Here is a 15,279-nt window from a genome sequence, read left to right as displayed (position 1 = left end):
CCACTTTCTCCACCCTGTGTTCTCTCCACCACCTCCCTCTCTCTTCCTCCAGCTGTTGCTTCTGCCTCCTCTTTGTCCCTCCTGGCCTTCTCCAACAATGCCACCCTCCTAGGTGGCGCAGAGACTTCTTCTGGGTTCTAGGTTCCCCTGGCAGGTGGACACAGAAGGCCGGTTTGCCCCATCACCAAGACTCCCTACTGAACCTCTGGCCCACCAGGCGTCCTCTCCGCCTGCGCCACGCCCCCTCTCCCGGGCCAGCCCCGCCCAGGCTTACCCTCGGTCAGCCCCAGGTGGATGCTCCAGTAGATCTGCAGGCACTGCAGCTCCTTCTTCATGCCCCGCTTGCAGCGGCAGTCGTAGAGCGGGCTCTCCTGCAAGACCTCCAGAGCCGCCTGGCACTCCTTGTTGGCCAGCATGGTGTTGCGGTCGCGGCCGGCCAGGCACTGCCGCAGCGTGCGGTAGCGGGAGCTGCAGTTGGATTCGGCGGCACACAGCTCATTGGCCCGGACACAGTCCACTGGGGGGCGCCAGCCGTGGAGCTCGGGGCCCTGCAGGGAGGAAGGGCTGGCCAAAGAGCGGAGGGTCTCGTCTGGGTGGTGGGGAGGGAAGACAAGCATGAATGGCGGGCGCCACGATCTCCCACCCAAGATGCAGGCCTGGGGGCTTGGGCCCTGCTGGGAATGTCACACCCACTTCACACCAAGGCGCAGCGAGGCGACTCTGTGGGCCAGCCCTCCTCACACCCACGGGAAAACTCAGGCACCATCCTCCCCTGCTCTGGGAGCAAGCTTTCTCCGCTTCCACTCCATTCCTCCTCAGCAGCGGCCTGGGCCTAGGAGCACAGCCCAATAAAGCCAGGAAGGTCCTCGCTCAAGACCACAGTCCAAGACGTCAGAAGCCCAGAGGAGAATGTCCCAGCCTCAGCAGAGAGCTGGGGGCCCCCGCTTGCAGGGCGCAGGGAGGAGCTCACTTTCACACCACCCAGGCCTCCTGTAAGCCCCAACTCCAGCCAGAGGCCCATCCACAGCGCTGCACGAAGACTTGAAAGCACTGCAAAGTCATTCACTGGGCATGGCCCGTCAGGACCTCACAGATGCCATGACATAGAGTCTCTCCCCACCTCTTACCCTAGGGAAACTGAGGCCCAAAGAAGGATGATGACAGCTCAAGGTCACACACAGAGGTGGAAGCGCCCCCTCCAATTCCCAGTGCGCTCACTCTGAGTCTCACTCTGACTTTAAAACAAGACAAGGAGAGATGAGCCTAACGCCACCGTCCAGGCGAGCCCAGGAGCTACCCCACCCCACCTCACCCTCCACACCTTCCAGCCCAGCTTCACACCAGACGGAGACCTAAACCCTCGCCTTCCACAAGACAAGTTCCGCCCCAACCCCTCCAACAGAAAATGCTTTTGGCAACCCTGCGGGGCATCCATGTCCCCGTCCCCCCCAGAGGGTCCCCTGCTCTCTCCGCCCCATCCTAGGTCTGCTAATGCCTGGCTGTATCTCACGCTTCTCTTACCGACAGCCTCCCAAGAAGTCCGCTTCTGTCACCTTTTACCTCTTCTCTTTGAATGGCCTTGTTTTTTCTCTCTCGGCTCCTCTCTCTCTTTTTACCTTTCTCTCCCCCCTCCTCTGAAAACCCTTCCCCTCTACCTCTCATTTTGTTTTTCCTCCCAAAAGACAAATAATTGCAAAAGAGAAAAGCTCCCCTCCTCGGACCCCAGCCTTGCAAATGGAGCCTTGCTCCTCCAGCAACGTGCAATCCCCCAGCGGCCCACCTTCCCCTCGGTGGCCCCCATGGCCACACCTACTGTGCCTCAGGAGGGAGGGGACAGGGAGGAAGAGAGGTGAACGGCAGGGACAGGCTCGCCTGATCCTTTCAAAGCCAAGCTCCTAAAATGGTCTCCTGCAGACACAGACTCCCAGCCTCTCTGACCTCTGCTAAGCCCCCAACTCCAGATCTTGCCCCCAGGAAAAGCCCTCACCATGGCCCAGAGCCATGACTGCCCTTTCCTGGACCCAGAGAGTAATGTGGGAGGCTTCCTCGACTCCATGTCGCCCCAGAACATAATAAAATCCTAGGCCAAAAGTCCCCTCCTCAAAATACCGCAGAATCCCCCCATCCCTATCCAGAACTGCCACTCTCAGGCCTTCCGGGGGGAGGCCCGGCTCAGGGGGGCGCTACTGCAGGGGGACAGCGACACCTAGAGGCAGGGCGCTGCACAGCGGGCCTTCGCTCCCCAAGGCCCCCAGGGAAGAAGAGTCCACTCCAGACGAGAGCAGACAGGAGACCCACCCACAGGAGACAACAGGGAAGAGCAGCAGTGGTAGGCCTGGGGTACAGAAGGCTTCTTCCAGGCCCAGAGCCAAAGATGGGCCCTTCTCTCACTGACCAGACCTCTGCCCCAGAACAGGAAGGCTAATGGAGGCAGCCAGGCTGAGACTAGACCAAACGAGAAATCCACTCGGAGTGTGAGGCTTGCACCGGCTGGAGAGGTGTCCTCGACACAAGCTGAGGCAGCATCTTTCTCTCTCTGCTTCAGCAGATTCCTACCTCCCTGAGCAGGATCCGGGTACATCTGGGCTCCCCAAGAGCAGCTGAGTTGATACAGCCCCGGGCCCGCCTGCACCTGCAGCCCTCAGCCAAGAATCCTTCCTCTGGAAGAGGACAGCCCTGTGTCCTCCACTGACTTCACCCCACCCAATCCCCAGGCTAATGCCCTCCCTCCTCGATTGAACCCGAGGCTGCACTGTCCTGGGGGGCCTGGGAATGGAACTTCCCAGCTTCCTTCGCCTTCTGTAGGCACAGAATTCACCGCATGCCTAAAGTTCAGATTAGCTTAGGGGATTCAGGCCATGAGGACACTTACTTTGCTTGTCCTACAGGTGGGGCCTAGAACCCCACAGGATGATGCTTACACAATCTTAGGGAGGCTCCCATGCCAAAAGCGAGGGCTTTCCCCATCCTGCCACCTGGCATGTGTGACCAGGCGAGGGACACACTCTGCAAAGGGCCAAGGCATCCATTCACCAAACCATCCTTGACTCTTCTAGTCCATTCCATGACCCCCAGAAACAATCAAGTCCATCCAGAGAAAAGAATCCCTGCAGCCTGCAGCCTTTAGCCAAGAATATTAAGAGTGAAGGGTAGGGGGTGTCCTGGCGATATTTCCAAGTCCTAAATTAGGAGAAAACTTCAATCCAGCAAGACGGGGAGTAGCTGCGAGAGACATGGGGGTGGAGGGGGGTGGAGAAGCGACACAGAGCTACAATTGCCCTCCTGCATCCAGCAGCCCACCAGAGCTAGAATGTGTGCTAGAAAGCTAGTCGGAAGAGGCCCCCTGGCCAGCCCAATGCCCCCGCCCGAGTCACTTTCCCCATCTCCCTCTCTCCCTGGGTCAGCACTGGAAGTCAAGATACTGGGCGAGAAAGGTCTCTCTCTCCAGCACAGATTATCCAACCCAGACCTCACTCAGAATCTCCGTAGGGGCACACCAAAGGCCCTTGCCCCCAGCTGAAATTGCCCACCAAGTCTCAAGTCCCAGAAAAACCTCCCCCCACCCTCCGCTCACCCACCCAGTGGGATTTCCACCCAGCTCCCTGCCAGAAAAAGGGGCCCAGGGCTGAAGTTTCCTAAACACCAACCCATCCCTTCCTTTCCACTGGCCTAACCCAGAGCCTTTCAATATCTGTGGTCGCTCTACTCAGCCCACCTTTGGAAGGGGACTTCTCAAGGGAAGGAAACTGAAGAGTCTGCTGCTTTTCTGCTGTCACCCCCACCTCTCAGCACTCAGCCTCCAGAGTTGCAGATATTGGGTTTGGCCACTCTGACCATCCCCCATGCATACACATACACACCTACCATGAGCAGGAACCCCAGTGCCATTTCTGAGAAGGAGAAAGGTGGACTCCTCGGCCTGCCCGGCTGAGGAAAGCTTGCCTGCAATGTCTAGGAGCCCACAATGCTCTTCTCCATCCCCCAGCCCAGACAGTGCCCACACCTGGGAGCCCTGCCCATCCTGGGGTATGCAGCTGACCAGCAGGCAATCTGGCTGCTTTGCCTGAAATACAATTTATTTTTCCTTGACCCTGATCATGCTTCGACCCAGAAAGCTGAGTTTTCAAGCCAGCGGTGAGAGAAAAGGTTAGATTTTATAGTAGCCCTTCAGAACGAGAGTCCACTTGCCAGGGTTGCCAGGAAGGGCTTCAGAATCACAGTGGGCCCAGAGCACCTTCCAGCTTCCTGGCTGAGCCCCTCCCATCCCAGAGAGCAGCTGCCTCTGGCTGAGGGAGGCAGGACCTCTAAGGCCACACCCAGGGCAGGGCCTTGTCCTCTTGGGGACTCCCGACTGCGGGGAAGTGGAGGGGACAGGCAAAGGGTCCAGGGCCTTCGTGGACACCCAATGATGCTGGTGCCCTATCCCAGTCTGGTGGGCACTTCTTAGACCGCACATATCCTTCTGTAACCAGCTCCTACCTCCCCAGTTGGGGCCTTCCCGGATCCCCTGCTGCTGCAGGAGGGAGAGGGTGCAATCACGACCCCACTGGGCAGCCCCGCTAAACACTGGCTACACAGCAAGCCAAGCTGGTAGAACAGCACCCTCACTGAAGCAGACGTGTGCCCCTTACACACACACACACACACACACACACGCACACGCACAGTAGTTACCCGGCTCCCTCTATGGGAGCATCTACTTCCAGGCAGCAGCCCTGCCTGGGACTCCGGATGGTGTACAGCCTTGCAAGCGCTCGCCTTTCCTCACCTCCCTCAGGAGATGGCCTTCTCTAGACCCGCTTCCCAAGCAGCTGAGAGCTGAGATTTCACCTAACTTAAAAGGGAACAAGGGGTTGGGAATTCTGCGTGAAAAAGAAACTGCGTGGGGCTCAGGGGCGCCAGGCAGCCCCTCCTTCCCGTCCTGGAAGGAGGGGGCTTACGGAAGTAGCACTGGTCTTTGTTCAGGTTCGTTTTTCCTCTCTGCCTCCCACCCTCTTCAACGGAGGAAGCAAACTTTGGCCTCTCTCCCGCCCTTCCCACACCTACCGGGGTCCGCAACCCCCAGAGGTGGAGGAGGGAAGGCCGGGAACGGCTGCTCACAACCCTCCGCTCCCGCCTACCCATCTGGCTGGGGTCTGGGTGGGGAAAAACTTGAAAAGTGTTCCGGGGAGTGGAGACGCAGGGAAGGGGCTGGGGGTGTGAAGACGAGCAATGCATTCGCCAGGCGCGGCTGCCAGGTTGGAAGTGACTGCCAGCGCTCCCCCTCGATGTCCAAGCCGGAGTCGCCGGAGAAACCCGCACCCTCCACCACTACGACCGACTCTGGGGCAGACCAGGAAAGGCGACCCGGCAGCACTATTCTTTCCGCGCCTGGGAACCTCTCCCTACCTCCCCTCTTGCAGATCAAGAGTTAGACAATTATTTTCCTTAAGTTGCCGCAATTCGAACCCATTATTCCGGAGGAGATGAGCGCTATATTGGCGTGTGAGCGAGCGTGCGTGTGTGTGTGTGTGTGTGTGTGCGTGCATGTGTGCGGGGCCGGTCGGATGTTGAGTCTCCCTCCCGACCACCCCGCGTCGCCAGCCAGCCGCGGCTCGGATCCCTCGCCTGTGTCCCGCCGCCTGGCCCCGCTTGGTTCGCCAGTGCCGGCCCGGCTCACTCCGCGGCGCGCTCTTCCCGCAGGCCTCCGGCTAGCCCCTTGCCGGCGCTCCACCGCTCGCCCACCCCCTCCCGCCCCCACCTTCCCCGCCCCCCCTCCCCCCGGCTTCTCGCAGCCCGCAGGTACTCACCTAGAAAGAAGAAGAGGCAGAAGGCGTTTGCCAAGATCATGTTAAACAAATCCCACCGTTTTTTGTCTTTCTCCCTTGGGTAAAAAAAAATAGTAATAGTAACAACAACAACAATAATAGCCAAGCAGTGGTAATCAGCCCCAAATCCAATGCGGAGATCCCAGCTAGTCCACCCGACGAAGATCCCGAGTCCTGCGATTCTCGCCTCTGGCTGGAGGGGGTGGGGTGAGAGGAGGGCGGTGGGCTGCCTCTTGACGCCCCCCTTGCCCGCTACAATCAAATATATGCGTATCTGTGTATCGGCTTTCTAAGCCAACAGCCCAGTCCTGGGGTCAGCCCTCCCCTCCAATCATCGGAGAAGGTGCGAGTCCCCGAGGGTCCAATTCCCCTGCGCTTCCCAGGAGGGGCCTGGGGAGGTGGAGAGAGAGGCGATTTGCGAGTGAAGGGCTGGAAGGAAGCAGCGAGGGAGGGGGTCGGAATAAAATGCAAATAGGAAAGAAATCCACCAACGGTGTCAGCGCCCAGGAACAATCCAGTCGGAGCTTCAAGGACCAGAGACCGGAGTCGCTTCTTTCTCAGCAAGACGAAGACAAGATTCTAAAAAATCTTCTTCCGCTAACCCTTGCTCGGCTCACTTTTTTCTAATGGAATTCCAGTGACCGTGTGTCTCTGCGTGCGTGTGTCTTTCTCCCTCCTCTCCCTTGCTCTCACTCTTTGCTCTCGCTCTCCCCAGCTCTCCTCTCTCCCTCCCCCTTCTCCCCCTCTCCCTGATCCTCCCTCCGCCCGCCCCCTTCCCCCTTCGCGGCTCCCTCGCTGCCGTGGCTCTCGGGCCCGCGCCCCTCTCCTCCGCCCGGGGCTCCGCGCTCGGGCTCCCAGGCGGCTGGTGGCGCGGGGCGCGGAAGCGCGGCGGAGCAGCGAGGCTCTGCAGCGGCGGCGGCAGCGGAGACACGGCGGTGGCGGTGGCGCCGGGGATCGCGGGCCGAGAGGAGAGCCCAGCCGCCGGCTCCCTCGGCTCAACCGCCGCCCGCCCTTCCCGGGACTGACCTGCTGTCTTGGCCGGAAACTGACTGGCTCCCCCGGCTACGGCTAGGGCTCGAACCCACCCAGTGGTCGGCACCCTCCTCCTCCTCCCCCCGCAGCCCTCCCCACCCCGGGGACGGGCTGCGCCCTCCTGCCCCCACTGCCCTGGCCCCCGCCCCCTGCGCCGCCAGGTCTGGGAAGCCAGGATTGAGCCGAGGCTGGAGGGCGCGGAGTCCGGAGCGCCGGAGCCATCCGAGGGTGCAAGGGGTGTGCATGGCGCTAAACAAACCCCAGCCTGGAGGCTCGGGTCTGAGGGGGGCTCCACCCTCCGTCGGCTGAGGCGTCCCGGAGCCCGGGAGCCGACCGTCTCCCCGCTGGTACCAGGGAAAGGAAGGATCCCCTCCGGCGCCGGCCCCGCGCGCCCGGATCCCCGCGCAGCCTGCCTGCCGGGGCCTAACCCTGCGCGCACAGGCACGTGTGCTCTCTGCGCGGACCTGGGGAACTTTGCCCTCACGCCCAAGGTGCGCTTGCCTCCAGCCCGCCCTGGCCTCCAGCCCTCCGAGACGCCCCTTCCCCAGTCGGTCTTCCCTCCCCCGGCTCGGCTCGGGGAGAATCTTGCTGCGCCAGGGCGCCCCGACCACCTCCTCGGACGCAGGAGAACCTGCCTGAACCGCCCCAGGGGGACCCGCACCCCACGCCGGCAGAAACGCCAGAAACGCCCCGAGACAGACCCAGGCCGGGGCCCCACGGCGGGTTGGGCTCCGAGGAGCTCTCACCGACGTGTTTTAGTCACGGAATTTGTAATAAATGCCTAGAGGACCAAAAAGGAAGCGCCTGGCTGGGAAAGGGCTGGAGGAGAGGTGAGGCTGCGGGCACGTTCCGTCGGGAACAGGAGAGGCGCGGGCCTGGGGTCGCGCGAGGGCTCACACCCACACAGCCGAGCACCCGGGTTTCTCACTTCTGACCGGTCGGCTGCATGGGAGCTGCCTGGCTTCCCCTTGCCCTCCCGCCACGTTCCTCGCACGCAGCTTGGCGCGCACACACTGTGTACTGGGGTGGGGTACACACAGCGCCTCGGAAACTTTTCCTGCCGCCCAAAACTGAATCTGAGCTGCACGTAAGGTGGATTAGTAGTGCCATTTAAGATGCATTCTTAAATAACAAGACTCTGGAATCCAATAAATGCTAGAAATCGACTTGGACGAGAAAGGAGGGGTCACTCACGAAACCAGCAGCCTTAGCCATTGGGAAAGCTAGAGGGAGCAACTTCCATCTTGCGGATTTAGGCGGGAAGGCGGCTGCTCCGGGCCTTGGAAGCTCAAAGCGCCGGTCTCCTGCCTCTTTCTTAATGGTCTGTCCTGGGGGCATCGACCATCCTCCCTCCATCTTCTCCCCAGCCATCCAGTGGTGCCTGCTTAGAGCCGAGGCCCTAGCTGGGTAGTGGCGGATCTGGGACGAGGGGCTTGGGGATTGGAACTGGGGAAAGCCCCCTTCAGGCCCGCCCTCCCTGTCATTCCTCCAAGCCTCCCTTGTTCTAAGAAGTGACCTCACATTTGACAAGGTCTCTTCACTGCTTTCCCCAAAACTGGGGAGCATAAGGAACCAGCTTTGGATAAGTATCGGTTAAAAGATAAAACTTGATAGGAATGACACTGCCAGGCAGTGTTGGCCTGCAGGCCCGAGGCTGAGAGCCTGGCCTGAAGGAACGTTCTCCCCACTCCCAGCTTTCCGACTTCCAGGGTCTTCTGGTTGTCCAAATACACCCCACCGCCACCCATTTGGGAATCTCACGCACGCCTTCCCTCTTCCAAGGACCCTGCTCCAAACTCCATAATTTCTGCTCAGCATGTCCCTCTCCCCTTCCTCACACACACACAAAAAAGAATTTCACTTTCTTTCAACCTCATTTGAGCATAATGAGGGAAACTCTCTGAATCATGTATGGGAGCTCTCCCCTCCCACCTGTCCAGAAAAGGGGGCTGAGAGAGCGGCAGTGAACCCCCGGAGGACGGGGCTCACTGAGTTTCCATGGCAGTGTGAGAGTAGATTCTGGTGGCAGGAGGTAAGTGGCCCTTCGGGGACCCAAGACCACCCAGCCATCACAAGGACAGTAAAGAATACCAGTCACCACCAGCGTTCAGCTCATGGGGCTGCAGGGCACTCTGACTTGGGACCATCTCTTACCTACTGTCTATACAAATGTATCCCATGACATCCCACCCTCTGCCCACCCCAATGCTCAACCCCAGCTGCTCTCAGAAATGGCATCATCCAGCTGGGTATGGTGGCTCACCCCTGTAATCCCAGCACTTTGGGAGGCTGAGGTGGGTGAATCACCTGAGTTCGGGAGTTCGAGACCAGCCTGTATGGAGAGACCCCATCTCTACTAAAAAAAATACAAAATTAGCCAGGCATGGTGGCACATGACCGTAATCCCAGCTACTCAGGAGGCTGGGGCAGAAGAATCGCTTGAACCCGGGAGGCGGTGGTTGAGGTGAGCTGAGAGTGAGCAACACCATTGCACTCCAGCCTCAGCAACAAGAGAGAAACAAAACAGAGAGAGAAGAAATGGCATCATCCTTTATTTCCAGAGCCCCTTGTGCCGGGACCCACAGAGGAAACACAGTTGCACAGCTGAACATATACTATAACACCTTATAGATGAGATGACTTCTGAACTTCAGTCATCTCATCTATAAAATGAGGATTTAAAAAGATAATAAACCAACCTTGTGGAAATTAGATGAGATACTGCACGAAGCAGCTAGCACAATCCCTGACTCTAATATAAAGTTGTTTACTGCTTTGCTCTGGGTTCTAGAAGAAGAATTAGGGACCTATGACAAGGCAATAAAACCTAAGGGGCAAATGAGAAACAGGAATAAAAACCTGTGGGGGTTCAAGGACAACAGAGACTACTCAGCAGATGTCGTAAGAGGTAGTCATGGGGGAAAAGCAAAGTCTCTAGCAGGTAGGAAGCAAGCCCTTAGGCTCACCAACAGACTTCCACACACCCAGGGGTGCCTGGGTCCTTTTACAGCCTTCTGGCTCATTCCAATGCTCCTGAGCTCACAGCCCCTCCTCCTCACAGATCCTAGAGTCTGAATCTGCAGGGAAGGGACAGGGAACATGCACCGAGGCCTTCCATTCCTTCCCTTTCTCTCATTTCTCTAGTTCTCCCTGCTTGTGGAGTGGGTTCTCTGGACAGCAGGAGAGGGAAGAAGGACCAGTGCAGGGGAGGCTGTTGCAGCCCCAGCCCAACACACATGCGCATGAGCACCCAGGCCTGGGCCACACTGCTCACTGACCACAATCTCATTCCTCTGTGAAAGGAAGAAGGCTGAGGGTTCCCTGGCCCCAGAGATAAAAATCAACCAGGAGTAAAAAGGTGTCTCGTATCCAGCTGAGACTGTCAGGAGCCACAGAGCTGGCAAGGTGGAAGCGTCCTCGGCCATGAGAGAGAGCCTGATCCAGGGCACCCCACAATCAATCCATCAGCACAGACTTATTGAACGCCTTCTGTAGCCCCAGCACAGTGCCAAAGTCTGTGGGGAATACAGCAAGACCACCCCTCCCTTGGAAAGCATTTGTAGAGTCAGGCATGTAGTCCTGAGAAGACGGTGAAAAACCCAAAAGCACAGTGGGAGAAAGGAAGAGTTGGTTACCACTGGATTTCAGGAGTGAAGTCAGAGGGGACTTACTAGGGGTGGGATTCAAGCTGGAGCTGGAAGGATCAGTAGATTTTGGCTGAGCACAGAGGAGGACACTCCAGCAAGGGAACAGCAGAGGCAAGAGCACAGTGGTTAGAAAGGTCTCAGGAGGTGGAGCACAGTGGCTCACACCTGTAATTCCAGCACTTTGGGAGGCAGAAGTGGGCAGATCTCCTGCGGTCAGGAGTTCCAGACCAGCCTGACCAACATGGTGAAACCCCATCTCTGCTAAAAATCCAAAAAAAGATTAGCCAGGTGTGGTGGCGCACACCTGTAGTCCCAGCTACTCAGGAGGCTGAGGCAGGAGAATCGCTTGAACCTGGTTGCAGTGAGTCGAGATTGTGCCACTGCACTCCAGCCTGGGCAACAGAGAGAGATTCTGTCTCAAAAAAAAGAGAAAGATCTCAGGAAAGGAACAGTCCAGTGGGTGGGAGGAGTCAAGGGCACAGGTTGGGAAAGAGCCAGAGGGTCCAGTTATGGTGCTCAGTGGAGAACCAAGCCTTTCAGTCTTCAAACTCATGCCCCAGGAGCTACTGAAGGTTTTTGAGCAGGCAAGTGACATGATGAGAATAATGTTTTAGGAAGATTGATCTGACGACTGTGTGAGGGATGGAGACCAGAGGCCAATTAACATGCGATTAGAACAGTCCCAGGTGGAGGCAATGAGGGCCCAAGGACGGGGAGAGTTGGCATGGACAGAAGGAAAGGGTTGTCAGAGGCAGTGTAAGGATGAATCGGCCTGATGCTGGAACACAGGGAGAGTGGCCAGGCTAAGACAATGTGACCAGCTTAGCGGCTCAGCTTTTGTCCTTGGAAAAATAATAATTAAAGTAGCCAGCCTTATGGCTAGATACATGTTAATACTCCTTCAATTCGTATAATAACTCGATGGCTATTAGGTACTATTAATAGCCTCATTTTCAAATGAGAAAGGAGAGAAAAGAGAAATGATTCAACTTAAAGTATGCCCAAGGTCATACTTTAAGTGGCAGAATCTGGATTCGAACTCAGGCAGTCAGGATCCAGCACCCCACCCTGGTCAGTTCTGTGCCTTATATCAACAAGACAAGTGATGGCTCCAGGCCCACGCATGTTCATATTCCTCTTCAGGACACGTGAGATACTCCCTCCCTTCCCTGTCCAGCAACAGTGTGAAAAAAATCATGAGAATCAAAATTACTTTTTTTTTTTTGAGACAGGGTCTCCCTCCATCATCCAGGTTGGAGTGCAGTGGTGCAATCCTAGCTCACTGTGGCCTTGACCTCCTGGGCTCAAGGCATCCTCCCCACTCAGCCTCACTAGTTGCTGAAACTACAGGCCTCCACCTGGTATATTTATTTACTTAGCAGTGATGAGGTCTCCCTATGTTACCCAGGCTGGTCTTGAACCCCTAGCCTCAAGTGATCCTCCCGCCTGAGCGTGACAAAGTGCTGGGAGTACAGGCCTGAGCCACTGTGCCCAGCCTAAAATTACTTTTAAAATCTTTACCGTGGACCTTGTTTTATTTTTTATTCTAAAAAAAAATTAAAGCCAGGCTCGGTGGCTCTAGCCTGTAATCCCAGCACTTTGGGAGGCTGAGGTGGGCAGATCTCTTGAGGACAGGAGCTCAAGACCAGACTGGCCAAGATGGTGAAACCCTGTCTCTACTAAAAATACAAAAGTTAGCCAGGTGTGGTGGCAGATGCCCATAATCCCAGCTACTCAGAAGGCTAAGACAGGAAAATCGCTTGAACCTAGGGTGGAGGTCGCAGTGAGCGGATATCACACCATTGCACTCCAGCCTGGGCAATAGAGCGGGACTCCCTCTCAAAAAAAAAAAAAAAAAAAAAAAAATTTAGCACATCCTGAGAGTGACCATTTTATTTTTTATTAAAAATAAAACATAAAATCTTTACTGTGAACCTAGTTTTTTTATTCTAAAAAACATTAAGCATATCCTAAGAGTGACCATTCTATTTTTTAATTTAAAAAAAAAACACACAAAATGTTTACTGTGGACCTTGTCTGGCTAACCCTTGGAGTTCAGGGCTAGAGGCTAGAAACGATCCTGTCAGGTGCCCAGCTCAGTACCCTGGACCATGCATGGGCTTCCCTACCCCTCCTACTGGTAGGTTCACCTCTCACCGACATTCCCTCCACACACTCCAGATCCCAGAGTCCCGGCCTGGAAGGAGCACACTGGTCTAGGAATGGAGACCAGCAGGAATTTAACGAAACCATCTGACCCCAGAGAATGAACAGGGCTGCTGGGGCAGGCTGGGTGGGACTGGGCTGGGAGGGAAGAAACCCATACTGCACTCAGGGCCATTGATTTCTCTAATTGATTTCAGTCAATGTTCTCAGTGCTTCATCATTCTCTTTAGAGGTAGGCTCTGGATTTACCCAGCCTCTCCCCAGGGCCTCACAGACCTCTCTGCAGCCCCGCCCATCCCAGGGGGCTCTGCAAGCCCCAGGGTAGCCCATTAGAGAGGGAGGAACCTGCAGCTGCTGCAGCTCCCATGGGAGTGGGAGGGAGTGGGCAGAGCCGGGAAGCGGATGGGAAGTTACTCCGACAGGAAGCCATCAAGACCACCTTACATGACTACTGTACTTCCTGGCTGTACAAAGCCTCTTCCACATCCATGATCTTGAAGTCCTTACAACATCCCTGGGAGGGAGGCGTAGGACAATCAGTTTCCCTTCTCAGGGAACAAACTCAAACACACTGTCTTTTTTTTTTTTTTCCTTTTCCTTTTTTTGAGATGGAGTCTCGCTCTGTCACCCAGGCTGGAGTGCAGTGGTGCGATCTCAGTTCACTGCAACCTCCGCCTCCCAGGTTCAAGCGATTCTCGTGCCTCAGCCTCCCAAGTAGTTGGAATTACAGGCATGTGCCACCTTGCCTGGCTAATTTTTGTATTTTTAGCAGAGACAGGGTTTCACCATGTTGGGTAGGCTGGTCTCAAACTCTCAAATTTAGGTGATCCACCCACCTCGGCCTCCCAAGGTGCAGGGATTACAGGCATGTGCCACCGTGCCTGGCCTCAGGGAACAAACTCACTCTTGAAGGCCACTTATGACATGGCCAAGGTCACAACATACCCAGCAAGTGGCAGAGCTAAGGATTCATCCAGTGGGCTTTCCAATTCTGACCCGGGCTTTCTCACAGGCCAGAAATCAAGCACCCACCTGCTACAGCGCCAGGCTTCTCTGCTGCTTTGTCTATCAATAGGGGATCATGGAGGGCAGGGAAAAGGCGCTCGAGTCATCTGGCATCGTCTTTGTGTCATCCAAGATAGACCTGGGAAAGGGTGTTTCTCTGAATTCCTGTTTCACCAGAAATCCCAGACTTTCTGAGAAAACTGTGAAACCTCTCTCCTTGTCTTCCCCCTTCACAGCTGCCCTATGGCAGCAGGAGCTGCGCTAGCAAACTGCCCTTCTGTTGAGCTACTCTAAGCCTAAAATATCCTAGCTGGGTATCTGGTCTGCCCCTGCTGTCCCGGTGACACTACACTCCCTCTGCAGTTGGCACCATACTGGCTATGCCCCAGCCTTGTCCTGAAGTTGGTGCTCTGTTTGCAGATGCCAGCTGCCTGGAGCAACCTCACAGCCTCTCTCCTGGGCACACACACCCATCTCATCTCTTAGACACTGGCCATCTGCCAGGTTACCCAAGGTCAAGGCAGAATCAAGGAAGAGGGGAAATGACTCCTCCTGCCAAGCCTTGGGGAGCCAACTTCTGCTGCCTGACGCCCCCTGCAGAGAGCTCTCAATCCCAACAGCTCTCACAGACAGTATATTTAGCCAAGGGCTAGGTCTGAGCTGGACTATCACTCAAAAGGTGCAGCTCCATCTGCAGGACTGAGAGGGTGGCTCCCAGGGGGCTTTGGACAGAAAACAGAGACTAGTGTCTCTCTCTGAGGACAATGCCTTCCCTGGGCCCATCCCAGAGTTTGGCTAGATGAGCACATTTACCTGTATGCCTACCCCCTCACTCTGACCTTTCATTCTGGAAACTTCTTTTCCCATCATCTAGAACTTTCTCTCCTTCCCCTCGCTGTCCACATGAACTCCTGCTTTCCTGCTATCCTATCTCTCATGCGAGAATAGGAAACCCGGGTGGCAGAGCAATGTTTAACCCCAAAGGATGAATTGCTAATGATAGAATTTTAGTCATCAACTGCTATAGGTTGGAAGGAGCCCTCCATAACAATAAAAACTACTAGCAAGTTCACAGTCCTCAACAGTGCTTTTTTCTGCAACTTTGCCTCCCGTGGGCCTCCCAACAGCTCTCTGAAGTCAAATGGGAAGACGTATAGTCCAGGCATCAAGTGACCTGTCCCACTACGTGACAGCAGTCACACAGTCAGGGAGTTGCTGATCTAGGATTGGACCAAGGTGTCCTAGGTAACTCCAAATTCCCTATTTGTGGGTTAGCTTTTGCTTAAATGCTTTAGTAAAATAAAATAAAATACTTCTTAATTTTAAGGACAAAGACCGTTTCATATAAACATCTCCAGTGACAGGGTCTTGTTTGACTCAGGGAATACATTCTACAGTCACAGATAACTCAGACAACTGAGTGGCCTTTCTTTTTCTTTCTTCCTTTTTTTTTTTTTTTTTTTTTTTTTTTTTTTTTTTTTTCTGATAGGGTCTCACTTTGTCACCCAGGCCAGACAGCAGTGGTGCCATCACAGCTCACTGCAGCTTCAACCTTCCCAGGCTCAGGCGATCCTCCCGCCTCAGTCTCCCAAGTAGCTCAGACTACAGGCATGCACCTCTAA

General features: G+C 55.8%; 1 protein-coding gene across 6 annotated transcripts in view; it reads right to left on the bottom strand.

The window, feature by feature from the left end:
- The window catches only part of GFRA2 (GDNF family receptor alpha 2), a 94,676-nt gene extending 87,762 nt beyond the window's left edge, over positions 1-6,914 (bottom strand). For 2 of the 6 annotated variants that reach the window (XM_037742430.1, XM_017539708.2), the window contains exons 1-2: positions 6,834-6,909; positions 5,790-5,863 (exon numbers count right to left, since the gene is read on the bottom strand). In XM_037742430.1, the coding sequence (XP_037598358.1) occupies positions 5,790-5,829 (40 nt within the window). In that variant the 5' untranslated portion in view covers positions 5,830-5,863; positions 6,834-6,909. Of the gene's footprint in view, positions 1-274; positions 590-5,789; positions 5,864-6,299; positions 6,534-6,833 lie in introns of those variants that run through there. The other 4 variants (XM_037742428.1, XM_037742427.1, XM_037742429.1 and 1 more) reach the window with 4 other exon arrangements.
- Between the last annotated feature and the right edge of the window lie 8,365 nt (positions 6,915-15,279).

The sequence above is a fragment of the Cebus imitator genome, unplaced genomic scaffold, assembly GCF_001604975.1.
Source record: "Cebus imitator isolate Cc_AM_T3 unplaced genomic scaffold, Cebus_imitator-1.0 Scaffold120, whole genome shotgun sequence".
Taxonomy (NCBI): domain Eukaryota; kingdom Metazoa; phylum Chordata; class Mammalia; order Primates; family Cebidae; genus Cebus; species Cebus imitator.
This window is presented reverse-complemented; position numbering and strand designations above follow the sequence as displayed.